The following is a 14,684-nucleotide window of genomic DNA, read 5'->3' as shown; positions in this document are numbered from 1 at the left end:
GAAGACTGTAGGGACTGAACAAGAGGCTCTGGACAAGCACCCTAGGAAAGAAATATTCAGTAGTGTCCCTTCACCCACCAAAGGAGAGCTGTGCTGGATCAGGCCAGTGACCCATCTAGTCCAGCATCCTGTTCTCAGACTAGCCAACCAGATGCCCCAACAGGAAGCCTAAAGCAGGACTGGAACATAAGAGCAATCTTCCCCACCTGTGATTTCCTGCAACTAGCATTCAGAAGCATTGCTGCCTCTGACTCTGTCGGCCGAGCATAGACATCATTGCTAGTAGCAATCCATAGCCCTCTACTCCATGAATTTGTCTAATCTTTTAAAGCCATAGGTAATGTAGTAAATGAGGGTAGCAAATTTGATTGTTTCCCAAAAACATCCCTACTGCTGCCTGTGCCACAGCTGGTGAGGAATTGGCAAGTTTAGAATCAAGGAACGTCCCTTTCCTGGAAGTCTTATGAGTGCCTGGGGATAGCAGCATCTTTGCTTGATCGCAAAAGAGAGAACAGACTCTAGAGCAGGCATGTCCAAAATCGGTTTTGGGGCCTAATCTGGCCCACATGGCAGTTTATTTTGTGAGGTAAAAATCCAAAACCAAAAAACACCAACACCTCCAATCCTAAAAAAAACGGTCAACAACTTGCGGCCCTTCACTTCATCAAATCTGGCCCTTTGAAAAAAGTTTGGACACCACTGCTCTAGTCAGCTGGAGAGTAGCAGTCACAACGTCCAAGAAATTATAAAAGCCAACAAGAAAGTTGGGAGCATTAAAACAGCAGAGAAAGGTTTTGGGGAGGAGCTTATGTGGGAATTTTATAATCTGCAACCATATTGTTTGTTAGTTCAGAGCCCTTGATAAAAGGTACTCATTTTAGAGAAGCAGTGACTCAGGCCCCCGAGATGACATGGTGCTAGAGAACTCCCTGCCCTGACAAGGTTGAGAGTTGAGTTTAAGATCTGAATTTCTGAAGGAACAAAGATGCCGCCTCCCTTTCCCCTCCTTGCAAGGGTACAGAAAGCATTTCTCATTCTCCAACATCAAAAGGAGTACCTTTACACCATGGCAAAGGACAGGGTCCTTTCCACTGTAAAGGTGAAGGGACTCCTGCCCATTAGGTCCAGTCGTGTCCGACTCTGGGGTTGCGGCGCTCATCTCGCGTTAATGGCTGAGGGAGCCGGCATACAGCTTCTTGGTCATGTGGCCAGCATGACAAAGCTGCTGCTGCCGAAACCAGAGCAGCGCAAGGAAACGCCATTTACCTTCCCGACGGAGTGGTACCTATTTATCTACTTGCACTTTGACGTGCTTTCGAACTGCTAGGTGGGCAGGAGCTGGGACCGAGCAACAGGAGCTCACCCCATCACAGGGATTCGAACCACCGACCTTCTGATCAGCAAGCCCTAGGCTCTGTGTTTTAACTCACAGCGCCACCCACATCCACCGTAGTGTGCTGCTTCTAGAATGCCCCCCCAAGAGTACAAGTAGTACAGATGCAGAATAGGAAAAGTCACCCCTCCTTGCCTGGGTTTCTGTTGGCTACTAGGTCTTCAGGGTGCAGCTGCAACTGGTGTTTCTTTCCCTGGGTGGCAATTTTAAGGTTTTGAATTTCTAAGGTATGAAAACTGTTCATGTCATGCCCTTGGATGAAGGTCAAGCTGGAAATACATTTAATAAATAAACCCAAACTACCCCGGGAGGAATTAGCCACTGACAGCTCACTTTCTCTGGGGCATCACGGTGCCCAAGACTGCTGGGTCACTAACAACACATGTAAATAAACAATTCAGAGGCCAAAGCTTGTCTTGGAAATAGTATTTTCCTCCAAAAATAAATAGGATACAAATGAACATAGGCCAAGTGCAAAGTTACACAAAACTGGGTTCCCTGCAGCTGCTAGTCCATTTCCTCTTCCTCCTGGCCAGGCAGGAGGCTGCTCAAACTCTCCCGCGGTGGCTCCGGCACATGGGGATCGTATGTCCATCTGGGAAAGACCCGCTTATAGAGGGTCATCAGCACCGTGTCCTGGGACTTCAGCTGCCCATCAAACTGGCATTTCATGTGGCCATGGGTACCTGCCAACAGAGGCAGCAGTTTAAAACACAGTTCAGAGAGTTATCTGCTGGCATGCTCATATCATAAGCTAAGCGCCTCCATCCCCTTCAAGAGCTGGGCCCGCATACTTACCAAGAGGCTCCTTGATGTGCCCCCGGCGCCCCCATTTGGTCCGGAGCTCCACTGGCTTGAACCACAATACATCCTCTGTAGGATATGAGAGAAAACACAAAGAGTAAGTTGGAACTCAGCTGCTGCCCACTGGTGCACATTCCAAAATGAAATTCCCCAGGCCTTGCTTTCATTCACAGGGTGCTCTGGAATACAGTGGGGTGGAGGGTGTCCATAGGATAGCACTGAACTAGCAGAACCTCTCTCTGGCTCAATATTCAGGCACTGCATTTCCAGGGGGAAACGAGTTATATACATCCCACTTTTTCCCTGGACTGGGACTCTAGGCAGCTGACACAAATTAAAACAACACAGGTAAAACACAAAAAGCAATTAAGCTTTATTAGAATTAAAACTATATAAAACAAATCTACTAAGATACAGATAATAAAAACAGCACGGCACTATTAGAGCACTTTCCTTAAAAAGCAGCCAGTTCCCTAAGACCTGTTGGAATAAAACAGTCTTCGCTTGCCAGCAGAAGGACAAGAAAGGGGGAGCCAGTCTAGCTTCTCTAGGGCCCTCCAGAGTCTCAGAGCAGCCACTGAGAAAAGGGCTTTCCCCAAAGAGTCTGGGTTATTCCACGGCAGCTAGCTTGCCATCCCATAGACAAACCCAGCAGACTGGCAGCATGTGGACAGGCAAGGCCTGTGCTGCCTTGCAGATCCAAGTCTAGGGCATTTTCCCAACTCCTCCCTAACAGGCAGCAGCTCTGCCAGATAGTCTTCCCTCTGGGTCCCACCGTACCTCTGTTGAAGAACATGTAGCGCACAACTGCCATCTTGCTGAGGATCTTGAAAGGGTGGCCGCTCAGCACCACCCGCTTGATCACCAGCCGGTCAGGGTCGACACTGAGCAGGGAGCCTGTGGCCAGGAGGCTGTGACCCCCTGCGGAGAAACGCAATTATCAAGCGTGCTGCCGGATGGGCAACGGCGCTCAGTTCTAGGAGCCAGCTCACCACAGCCTGTGCAATAAATGCAGGCTTCACCCAGCCAACAAAACAGTGGTAGCCTTGCGCCACTTTTCAAGTGGGAAACGATATCAATAGTAACCAGCTGGCATCGATGGCAAGGGGCTGGAAATGCTCTTGGCCCAAAGCCAAAGTTGTCATCCTTTTCTGCTACCCATGCTAAAGAAAAGGAAAGGGAAAGGAACACCCACCCACACAGCACAGTGACCATTAAACACACCAACACAAATATTTAAAAACTGCTACAGTGCCACCAATAAATAAGATGCGGTGGTTCAAACAGACAGCTGTTCCCAACGAAGAAAGTAGGTTCCAAGCTGCTGTAAAAACAGCAGTTCCTAAACTTTTTCAGGGCCACTGCCCATTTGTTCAATAAACTCACCCCCAGTGTCCCCAACGCTACAAAAACCATCATTGCATGACCCAGGAAGGAAGATAGTAACACAATAAAATTCAAAACACATTTATTCAAAAACCCAATTCAAATTATTTGGTTCAATGAATTCAACAAAACCAAGGGAATTGATGCGGTGATGCCAGCTTTTCAAAGTCTGACACCTCCTGCCCTCCTCTGCCTCTTAAGGCCCCCCAGGTAATCCCACCCCCACCCCCAGGGGGCGATACTGCCCACTTTGGACACCACTGCTGTAGACAACCTTCCCCAGCCCATCCACCCACTAGCTGCTTTGGACTACACCTCCCATCAGCCCCAGTCAGCACAACTGTAGCCCAAAGCATTGGGAGGGCGGCAGGCTGGAGCAGGCTGCTGCTCATGGGCAGGAACTGAGGCAGCAGCGAGAAAAGGCCCAGGGCTGACTACCCACCTGCCCCAAAGGCCCTCCCCCTAATGCCAAACTCACCATTGCTCCTCTGCCTGAACAGCAGCACAGAAGCAGGTGGGAAAGTGATGGGGCCGTAGATGGTGGCAACCGTGGCGGTGTCTGCCCGCAGAAACTGCTCCAGCTTGTGCTTGCCAGCTGAGGGAAGGAAAGCACACTGTCAGCCCCTGCCCTGGAGCCGCAGAAAGGTCTCTTTCACCAATCCTCAGCCCCTTTGTGGAATTACAAGGCTATAGAGCTCTGTCCGGGAAAGCTCCCAGGGACAGGAGAATGGAAAGCTGTGACTGCCGCCTCTGCCACCCTCACCTTGCCTCCCTTTTCCTAGGAGCATCAGGAAGTAGCTGCCTGGTACTCAGACCAGTCAAGCAAGTGTGTCTGTCTGGCTCAGGGCAAATAGCTGTGTGATGTCCCAGGCAGCACCGAAGCCCAGGATGATGCAGCTAGAAAGGTAGCAGGGGCCTTCTGCATCCCAGATGGGGATTTTTTTCCCCCAGCCTGAAGGTCCACCTGGTCTACCTTCCAGTGGTAGGTGGAGCAACAGATGTGAGTTTTACCTTTGGCTTATCATTGGCTAGCAGGCTATATAGCATTCCAACCATGCAAACACCAGACACACACAAACACACTTCTTTGTCCAGGCAAACAATGTAGTGCAATTGCACCTCACACCCACCCCTTACTTGCAAAAATTGAATCGCATGCACTCTGCTCTCGTGGCACCCTTCCAGGCAACAGCTGCAGTGGAGGAGGGAGAGAGACTAAGACAGAGCAGAGGAGGCAGGCAGGCAGAGGAAGGAGAAATATTTTTCTCTGCTCGGCAGACAGATGGAGGAGCAAGCAGAAGATAAAGGCTGGAATGGATCTGCAGCAGCTTCCTGCCTCTTTACTGCCTCTCTCCCTGCTTGCCTCTTTGCTCCCTTCTGCAGCCAAGGGAGCAGGATTTATTCACCTGACAAGTGGAAACACAGGGAGGCCCTCCACATGGGGTTCCCCCCACTGCCAGCCAGCAGCTTTTGGCTATGTGCAATTTTGCATACATGTGCTGCTCCTGGAACAGAAGCCTCATGTGAGATGCATTTGCACTATACATTCCAGACCACCCATATTATTCAACAACGGCACAACACAGGGCTGGGGCATGGAAAGGGTCCCAAGGGCTGCATCTCATCTGAAGACCTGCTACCCTGTTCTACGTGTTCAGCATAGGACTTTCACCAAGACTTCTTTGGACACACACATTCAAAAAACCAACTGCAGGGGCCCAAACAGGAAGCCTGGGGCACAGGAGGGGGGGAAATGCTCATTCACCTGAACTGTGCTGGGAGTAGAGCGGGGAGGCTCGGAAGCGGCGGAAGCCACAATGGACAATCACCTCCTCCTTAGACCGGATGGGCTCACTGTCACCCGGCTGGCGTCTCACCAGGAGGTTGAGCACAGACATCTGCAGAGAGTGTGGAGAAAAAAAGGGGGAGGAAAAGAGGGGGCCTCCAATCACCAAATGATTGTCAGGTGTCATAAGAACAGAACAAGATCCTGGCTGCAGGATCAGGCCAAAGGGGGCCCATCTAGTCCAGCATTCTGTTCTCACAGTGGCCACATGGCCCTGGGAAACCTGCAAGCAAGACCTGAGCACAAGAGCATTTTCCCCTCCTGTGGTTTTCAGAAACTGATATTCAGAAGCACTGCTGCCTCCAAATGAGGCAGAGTAGAGCCATTGTGGCTGGTAGCCATCGATAACCCTCTGCTTCATTAATTGGTCTAAGCTTTTAAAGCCATCCAGGTTAGCGGCCAATCACCTTGGGAGAGAGTTCCATAGTTTAACTATACTACTACTAATAATAATAATTTATTATTTATACCCCACCCATCTGGCTGGGTCTCCCCAGCCACTCTGGGCGGCTTCCAACAGAATATTAAAATACAATAGTCTATTAAACATTAAAAGCTTCCCTAAACAGGGCTGCCTTCAGATGTCTTCTAAAAGTCTGGTAGTTGTTTTTCTCTTTGACATCTGGTGGGAGGGCGTTCCACAGGGCGGGTGCCACTACCGAGAAGGCCCTCTGCCTGGTTCCCTGTAACCTGGCTTCTCGCAGCGAGGGAACCCCCAGAAGGCCCTCGGCACTGGACCTCAGTAACTATGCGCTTCGTGAAGAAGGACTTTATTTCATCTGTCCTAAATCTTCCAACATTCTGCTTCATTTGGATGTCCACAAGTTCTTGTGTTGAGGGGAAAAAACTTTTCTTTATCTACTTTCTCCATGCAATGCTAAATTTAACAAGCTTCTATCATGTCTCTTCTTACTTGCCTTTTCCTTAAACTAAAAACCCCCAGATGCTGCAACCTTTCCCCTTTGATCATTTTGGTTGCCCTTCCAATGTTAGACAGGTTCAGACATTGTGATGAAAAGCTGTCAGCTTAAATGAAGGGGGCACAGCTGGGTGGGACCAGAACCCCCAAATTGCTCCCCTCCCCATTCACCTTTTGTTCATAAGGAAGCAGCGTGAAGAGCAACAGAGGCACCTGCTGCTGGAAACTCTCCATGACCGAGACGGGGACACTGCAGATGTGTAGCGTGACATAACAGCCGACCTGCGGAAAGGGAAGACAGAGGGGTGAAAGAGCGAACCTGGCAGCGCCTGGAGCAAAGTAGGAAATGGTGGGTGCAGAAAGCAGGAAGGAGCAGTAACTCTGCCCATCAGCAAACATGTACTGGAGGCCAGAAAAGGATTGTAAGCAATTTGGAAATGGTCACTTACCAGACCAGCCTTTAGCAAGCTGGTCAGCCAAGATGGCCACACGATGCTGACACGAGTTGTCCTTCAAAGCACTTGAAGAGCACCAGGTTGGCAAAGGCTGTCCCAGACAACCAAATGCCAAGAGCTGGTATAAATGTACACAGACTCATTGCGTGTGAAACCCCAAGCAATGGATCAGGATAGGCAAGGCCCCCACCCTTTCTCTAAAGCAGGGGTGGGCAGCTGACAGGAGCTCCAACTGTGGCTGGCCAACAGCTCCCATTCGCCCTGCCTACTGGCCATTCTAGCTGCGGCTAACAGGAGCTACAGACGAGCAGCATCGGGGGGCCACGGGCTCCCCACCCTGGCCTTAGTTTGCGAGCTCTGATGCAGTTTCACCCAAACTGAGAAATCTCAATAGTAAGCTGAGGTTGCATGTCAAGGGCTGCCAAATGAAGCTCAAAGTTCCAAAGCCTGCACTGATTATCGAGCTGAGGTTATGAAAACACCCTACTGCCTTATACAGAATCAAACCATTGGTTCACCTAGCCCAATACTCAGCAAACTGAAATTAAGCAGGGGGGCAAGCAAGATGCCTTCACCCGTGTGACTCCCCTTTATTACAAGACAACAACATAACCCACACACATCCCAAACAGCATACAAATTGATATGGCTAATTTGATCCAGCAACCCCACCCCCTCTCACACCCAAACAAAACTCACTGCAAGCAGATGAATGCAACCAGCCATGCTCTGGGCTCCCCAATTTCTCTCACCGCCAACAAAAACTAACAACTGATGAAAAACCTACTCATATGACACTGACACAAAACCCAGTGCACGCACTATGCAAAAGAAGGACAAATCATTACCCCCTTCCTTCTCCCACCTCTCTCTCTCCCCCACTCACAATGTCTATGATAGAAATATCTCACACCAAATGTAACAGACCTGCAGACAGGAGTTTATGAACTAAAAAAAGAAACAGACCTTATATGTACCTTTGTTATCCATGAAATCATTTCAATAAAACCAATAGTAAAAAACCTAGCCCATTATTGTGGATTAGACTTCCTCAACCTGATGCCCCCCAGAGGTTTTGCACTACGGCTGCTATCAGACACCGTGAGCTTATGTATGAGGCTAGGGTTAGAGGGAATTGCAGCTCGAAACACCTGGCAGGCATCAGATGGGGGAGGTTGCTCTGGACTGTCTTGGAGGGAAGCCAGGAGCAAGGAAGGGGGGGCTGAGGCTCTGCCCCCAGTCACAGGAATCTTTATTCAGGCCCGTCTCTGGCTTCCAAGATTTCAGAAGACTTGCACTTTCCAGCTTCTCTTTGCATCCCCAAGAGATAGAAACTTGCTCTCATGTTTGAAGGAAAACTCACAAGGTGCTCAAGCCTCTCAGTTCCGTGCTGAGTTGTTGCAGGTTCTACACAACCAAGGAATCGCAGGCCACAGGCAACCCCAGCCGACATGGCTTTTGCCCTCCACTGTGGCATGGACTAGCTCATGCCACATGGAGGTCTTGCTCCTGCAGGCGCTTTTGGCTCGCTCCTGTTTTGCCCTGAGCTTGCTTCAAGGAAGCTGGGTGCAAACGATCCCATGCCCACGGTCAGGCTGAGTCCCACTCCTCTGCCCTCCAGCTTTGCAATTTTTTAACAGGACTGATGGGACCAAGGAGCCTTCAGGGTGTATGGCAGAACCAGACCGACTGAACTGGAGCCTGGAGGAAAGGCCTACCTCAGCTCCACTGCTCTCCTCCTTCTCCAGCTGCCGGAAGACGTGTTTCCTTGTCCGGGAGAAATCCTGGAACTGGAAGATCCGGGCATAGTCCCTGGGCAGATTCTCTTTGGGGTCCCATGGAGAGGTCCGGAAACTTTTCAGTCCTCTGTACTTTTGGAACCTGGAGACAACCAGAGGGAGTCAGCGCTCCAAGAGACCCGGCCTCCTACCTTTGCCTATCCCACATTCAGCAGAGGAGCTGCCTATGAACCAGCTGCAGGAGGAGGTTCCCAAAGCCCAGCCTAACATGAACCTGGGCATCAAGACCCAGCCTTGCTTTGGCAACTGGCCACGATAAATGTAGCAAACCAGGGCAGACTTTGCCATCCCATTGCAGGCACACCTACCTTTTCACCCTGCATGTATGAGGCTCTTACCGGATCCGGGCCGCCACATCTCGTGGTGTGTCCACCTCATCTGGAAACATCTCCTCCTGCCGCTCCTCCCTGTACTTCTCCAGAATTGCCTCGTTGTCCTCCATCTTCTCATCGTCCAGGATGCTCATGGCTGCACCCTCCTCTTCCTCTGTGGCCACTTCATCCTCCTCCTCCTCCTCCTCCTCCTCCTCCTCCTCTTCACTGCCACTCCCATCCTAGCATACAAAAAAGCAACCCACGTGGGGTTGTGAGAGACAGAGAGAAAGTGAGCAGCTGCAGTGGATCTTCAAGAAAGAAAGAAATCTTTTAAAGGAAAAAGGCACAATGTCTAATTGGTATACTACCACTTGAAGAATGAAATGAAATGAAAACTAAAATGAAATACTAGGCTTGCAGTCAAGACAGACACTCATGGCTTGCTATCTCTCTTTGCTACACTCTTACAACCATGTTCTTCTTTATGGATCAGAGAAGATCCACAGCTGAGTGGATCTTGCAAGCAACAGGTCCCAGATTCAACCCCTGATGGCATCTCCAGGTAGGGCTAGGAGAGCCTCTGCCAGTCAGTGCAGACAATATCGAGCTAGACAGACCAATGGTCTGACTCTGCATATGGTGGCTTCCTATCCCCCTCCCCGAATTCTGACCTCTCAGTGCTAAGCACCCACAATGCCGCTCTTCATTCCACCATCAACAGGGGGTCTACTAATCTATCTCACCACCAAAACATGTTCCTGGCTCTCAAGAGAGGAGGCCAAGCAGAAGATGACTCCTTCTGCTGGGTCCCACTAGCTCCAAGGTTCAAGCCTCTCTCCAGCAGTTTCTTACTTTCTTCCCAACACGAATCAAGTAAGAGATACCCTTTGCTTCTCTACCCTACCCTCTGAGCACACGCCAAAAGACTTTGACAGTATTGGCAGCAAGCACAGAGTCCAGCTAGTAAGCCAAGCCAACATTTTAGGGTTCCTGCACATCAAGCCCCCCCCCTTCTTGCACCCAGCTGCTACTGAACAGTCCAGAATACCTACAATGAACCCATTCTCCCCGGCTCTCCTCCTTCCCCACTTGCCCATCAGATGTCTGCCTACACCTTCCTGCTGTGCACTAACCCCAATCCCATTACCTGGGAGATGGGCTCTTCCACCATATTCTCTTCCTCGTCTTCCTCCTCGTCATCGTCCTCACTGCCACTCTCTAATTCGTCATTGTTGTCCAGGATCCAGGCAGCCTGGTAGGCAGATGTGCCTTTGGGGACCTTCTTGGCCATCTTCTTCCTCTGTGCCAGGGACTCTGGAAGTGCAAGTGCAGTTAGGCAGTGTCAGAGGGAGAAAGCGAACTGACCGCTCTTCATCTGGCCAAAGTGAAGCGGTTACAGCAAAGGCTGCTTTACAGCACCAGGAAAGTGAAGCTGAACTACTTAAAAGCACACACTGCTGGTGCTTTTACTCACTAACGTTAAGAAGTGATAAAATGATTTGCAATGCCAAAAACTATAAACCTACCCAGACATTTAAAAAGCTGGCTCAAGCTGTAATATGTTTTTTTTTGTATATTGTTATTTAGACTTTCTGAATGTCTCAAATAATTCTTGATGATTTTTCTTAGTGATAATTCTATTGGGTTTACCAAAAAAAATCACTTGGAAGGTTTTTCTTTTTATAATCAAGCAGTGTATAAAGTTAACGAAATATATAATTTAACAGAGAAGCAGCATTTGAAGCCCAGCCCAGACCATAATCAGCCTGAAAGTGAAGGAGAGCCTCAGCCCGGCTCCTTCAAGATGGGTGGTGTAAAGAAGGAGGCAGGCAGGATGGATGGATGAGGCTCAGACTGACCCTCAGCTTCCTTCAGCTCCTCCTCGGTGGGCCAGGTCTGCTCTCCATCCATGGGGTCAGGGACCACTTCTGACTGCAGAGACTCTTGCTTGCTGGCATCAGCCTTGCTGAGCACCTTCACGTCTTCCTCCATCTCCTCTTCTCTCCTAACAAGGTCATCCTAGGAACCAGGAGAGAGAAGCTCAAGCATGGGCACCTGGGGGAAAAGCAGCCGCTTTCCCTCCCCCCCTCCAGCACTTGCTGCCTCCTCCTAGCTTCTAGTTCCTGCCCCCCCCCACCCTACCAGCCAGGCAACAGAACCTACCTGGTCCCCCATGCTCCTTGGGTGCATTTTTGCAGTTTTGGGGTTCAGAGCAAAGGGCTCTGGGGAGGCATCCACCTGACTCATCTGGAAGTCCCCGTGTCCCACGATATGCACCAAGCTGTTGACATTCAGGCTCCGTCCCCTGACATAGCCAGACACCTTCAGGGTCCCCACCAAGGCACTGTCTGTGCTGGGCACAAAAGTGGCGGCAGTGGCCAGCAGGTGAGCCCGCCTATCTCGGAAGGCCAGGTGCCTCTGCTTCTGGCTGGCCAGGTGCTGCAGCAGCAGGGCGGACTCCTGCTCTGTGTCGAGGGGAAAGAGCCTGGCTTCAGGGAACCTCTTCTCGATGGCTTTGTTCAGCTTCTTGCGACAGTCAATCTGCTTCTTTAGCGGCTGGTCAGAAAGACCCTGAACAGCAAGGCCTGCAGGTGACCAACGGGAGAGAAGCATCAACGGATGGGTAGGCCTTAATGTCTGCTTACAGGCAGCTGCGAAGCTCAGGGGACTCCCCAAGGCAGGGTGGACCAAAACCTCTAGATGCCAGCAAGGTATCCCTGAGATAGCTCAGTTGGTAGAGCATGAGACTCTTCATCTCAGGGTTGTGGGTTCAAGCCCCACATTCAGCAAAAAGATTCCTGCATTACAGGGGGTTGGACCTGATGACCCTTGGGGTCCTTTCTAACTCTACAATTCTACAAACGTAAGCAGCCATGCAGCACTGATTGGAAGCCCACTGCCCAGCCCTTCCATAAGTTGGTATAAGTTCAACAACACAGGGTGAGACATAGCAGATCAGATCCAAAATTTGTCTCATCCGCCATCCCATTTACAATTCAAACCAGCCAAATGTCTCTTGAGAAGCAGACACAACAGCCCTGCACTGTTTGTACACAGTATCTGTGGCTTGGGGATAGACTGTCAATGAACACGGTTGCTCAATTTAGCATTCACGGGCAGCAGCTACAAAAGATCCGTCCCTTTTAATATGAACTTTCCCTGGGGCTGCAGACCTGAAGGGCAGCTCTCACTGGCCTCTGCCACCAACCAGAGGATCAAGGGCCCCCTCCCCTGCCTCCCAGGAAGAACATCATGGCAAGATCAGCCCAGCCCCATCCATCAGCCAAAGGAACATGAGCTGCAATCTTACACCCGTCTTCCCGGCCAGAAATAACACTTGGCTCTGTCTGTCATTTGTCCCAAGGCAGCAGAAGGGAGAGGAAAGAACCTTCTGGCCCCACCCTTTGGCCAAAGAGAAAAGAGCCACAATCCACTGCTCAGGCAAGAACATCAGCAAGGGAGGATCAGCATTGCCTGAACTGAATGTAAATGCTTGTAACTCAGCACATCATTCTGTCCTTGAAGGACTCTTTCCTCTCCCTTTTCCTGCTACTCCCCACTTTTACATGTTGCATTTTTAGTTTATATGCATGTTGGCAAAGCCTGCCTGCCTCTCGCTAACTTGAGCCGCTTTGTATGAAAATCAGGATAAGAAGAACAGTAAATCCCCCTGTGTCTTAAGTGGTTAGCTGGCTCCCTCACAGTCTATAATTCAGATGTTGTTCCTGGTTATGCAGCTTGGCCTCCCCACTTAAAACCCTGGCATCCAAACACTGTTCTGTTTTGCTAGGAGGGATTTGGTGAAGGAAGAGTCCCCGCCTGCTAGCACAGCAGCTTTTGACACTGTTCTCACCATAGCTGGGGAGGCCCTGTGCAAAGATACAGGAAAGGCAGTAGTCTCCAGCAGCATCCCAGCCCTCATGAGGATCCAGCACAAAAAGGAGGGTGTCCGCAACCTTGGCAAGGTCCAGCACAGCATGGAGGTTCCCTGGGTGACAAGAAAGGCACAGGTGAAGGTGGAGGCTGGCATGTTGCAACGGCAAGTGTCTCAGTACGCCAAGGTGCCCTTACCTGTGTCAGCCACCACAAAGCGCCACCGCAGTCTGGATCGGTGGCACAGCAGGCCAAAACCTGGTGGGCCCATCTTGGTCTGGCACACAGTAGAAGCTGCACTGCTCTGAAACAGGTTCAAGGCTCTTGGGATAGCGACGGCAGCATGCAGCGGGACTACCACCACCAAGTGGGGTGGCCCATCCTTGCGACCCAAGTTCCGCTTTTCTTCCAACACCTGTGACCGAGAAAAAGCAAATACAAGTCCTTTCACGGAGGAGAGGGCTATTGATGGCCACTAAGCACAACGACTATGCTCTGCCATCAGAGGCAGCTGTTGAATGCCAGCTGCTGGAAACTTTGAATCCTGCTTGCAGGTTTCCCACAGGCATCTGGAATAGATGACCCCCGTTGGCCTGATCCAACAGATGCCCTTCTTATGTTTTTCTCCCTCCCCTGTAGAAGCAGGAAGAGGTTTGCCCTCCACCCCACCAGCTTCTCACTGACTCACCATCTCCCTGCAGTGCTGGCGGAGCTGCCAGGCCCGGTGCTTGCGGTCCAACTTGGCCAAATTGCGGTGCTGCTGCTGGCTGAGTGTCTTAGCAGGGACCCGGCCTAAGGAAAGGGTGGAGAGAGAAAAGAAAAAGCCCTCCATGCTTATGGTGCTATGCATACGTAACACAAATCAGAGGAAGACATGGAGATAGGGAAACTGTTTAAATACTGCTCTTGAGCATATGCACCCACACTGCTGAGCCAAGCGTATCATTATTACTCATTGCCCACCAATTATTTTGTTTATTTACTCAAATTCATATATCGCTAGATGGAATAAAACCTCGAAGCAGTTTACAATATGAATAAAGCGAGAATTTTTTCCTGTAAAAACAATCAAAATGTTCCAAAAATTAAAAGCAGCAATAAACTAAAAACACACCAGTGTTCTAGATACCTGGGTATCAAAGCAAAAATGTTTTTAGCAGGTGCTGAAAAGAGTGCACCACCTGCCCGATACCAATAGGCGGGGAGTTCCAAAGCGCAGGTGCTGCCACAGGAGAAGATCAATTTCTTACAGCTGCAGAAAGGAGCATTAGGCGGCACCTGTAATCCTGCCAGTTCCGCTGACCGAAGCGGTTTCAAGAGGGCGTACATGGGGTAAAAGGGGGTCTCGCAGCTAAACTGGTCTCAAATTCTCTGACACAGCCCCCCCCCGACCAGCTGAAGCAGGCATATGCAAACTCGGACCTCCAGCTGTTTTGGGACTACAACTCCCATCATCCCTAGCTAACAGGCTCAGTGGTCAGGGATGATGGGAATTGTAGTCTCAAATCAGCTGGAGGGCCGAGTTGCCTGAGCTGAAGGATGTCATCGACTCTCACGCAAGACAGGACTGCATATATATGTACAGACGGGCCTCCTCACCTCCCTGCTTCTTCGCGCTGCTCCCGCTGTGCCTCCCGCTCTTGTGCGGCTTGTTCTGCTGCTTTAGGGACCCGGCCCGGTGGGCCCCGCCGCCTCCGCTCTTCCTCGCCATGGCCACGCTCTCCCCTCGCCTAGGTACGGGGCAGGACGTGACGTACCTACGCTTCCGATGACACAAACCAAGACCCGCCTCCGGGCCTAGAATGTCCGCTCTCTGCTTCTGACCTCCTCCCGGGCTGTGGGCCGCTCTAGCCTTCCTCTCGAAGGTTCCCTCTCCCTTGCCAGTCGCACGGCTG

General features: G+C 50.7%; 1 protein-coding gene across 1 annotated transcript; it reads right to left on the bottom strand.

The window, feature by feature from the left end:
• Positions 1-1,804: 1,804 nt before the first annotated feature.
• TSR1 (TSR1 ribosome maturation factor) lies at positions 1,805-14,544 on the bottom strand. The gene is made up of 15 exons (XM_033159140.1): positions 14,389-14,544; positions 13,478-13,581; positions 12,988-13,204; positions 12,770-12,904; positions 11,080-11,501; positions 10,776-10,935; positions 10,064-10,230; positions 8,941-9,155; positions 8,522-8,684; positions 6,520-6,630; positions 5,349-5,481; positions 4,062-4,178; positions 2,978-3,118; positions 2,192-2,266; positions 1,805-2,079 (listed from the first exon to the last, which is right to left on the bottom strand). The coding sequence occupies exons 1-15, from the start codon at positions 14,498-14,500 to the stop codon at positions 1,901-1,903; spliced, it is 2,451 nt and encodes an 816-aa protein (XP_033015031.1). The 5' UTR covers positions 14,501-14,544; the 3' UTR covers positions 1,805-1,900.
• Positions 14,545-14,684: the final 140 nt, after the last annotated feature.

The sequence above is a fragment of the Lacerta agilis genome, chromosome 8 (genome assembly GCF_009819535.1).
Source record: "Lacerta agilis isolate rLacAgi1 chromosome 8, rLacAgi1.pri, whole genome shotgun sequence".
In the NCBI taxonomy this organism is placed as follows: Eukaryota; Metazoa; Chordata; class Lepidosauria; order Squamata; family Lacertidae; genus Lacerta; species Lacerta agilis.
This window is presented reverse-complemented; position numbering and strand designations above follow the sequence as displayed.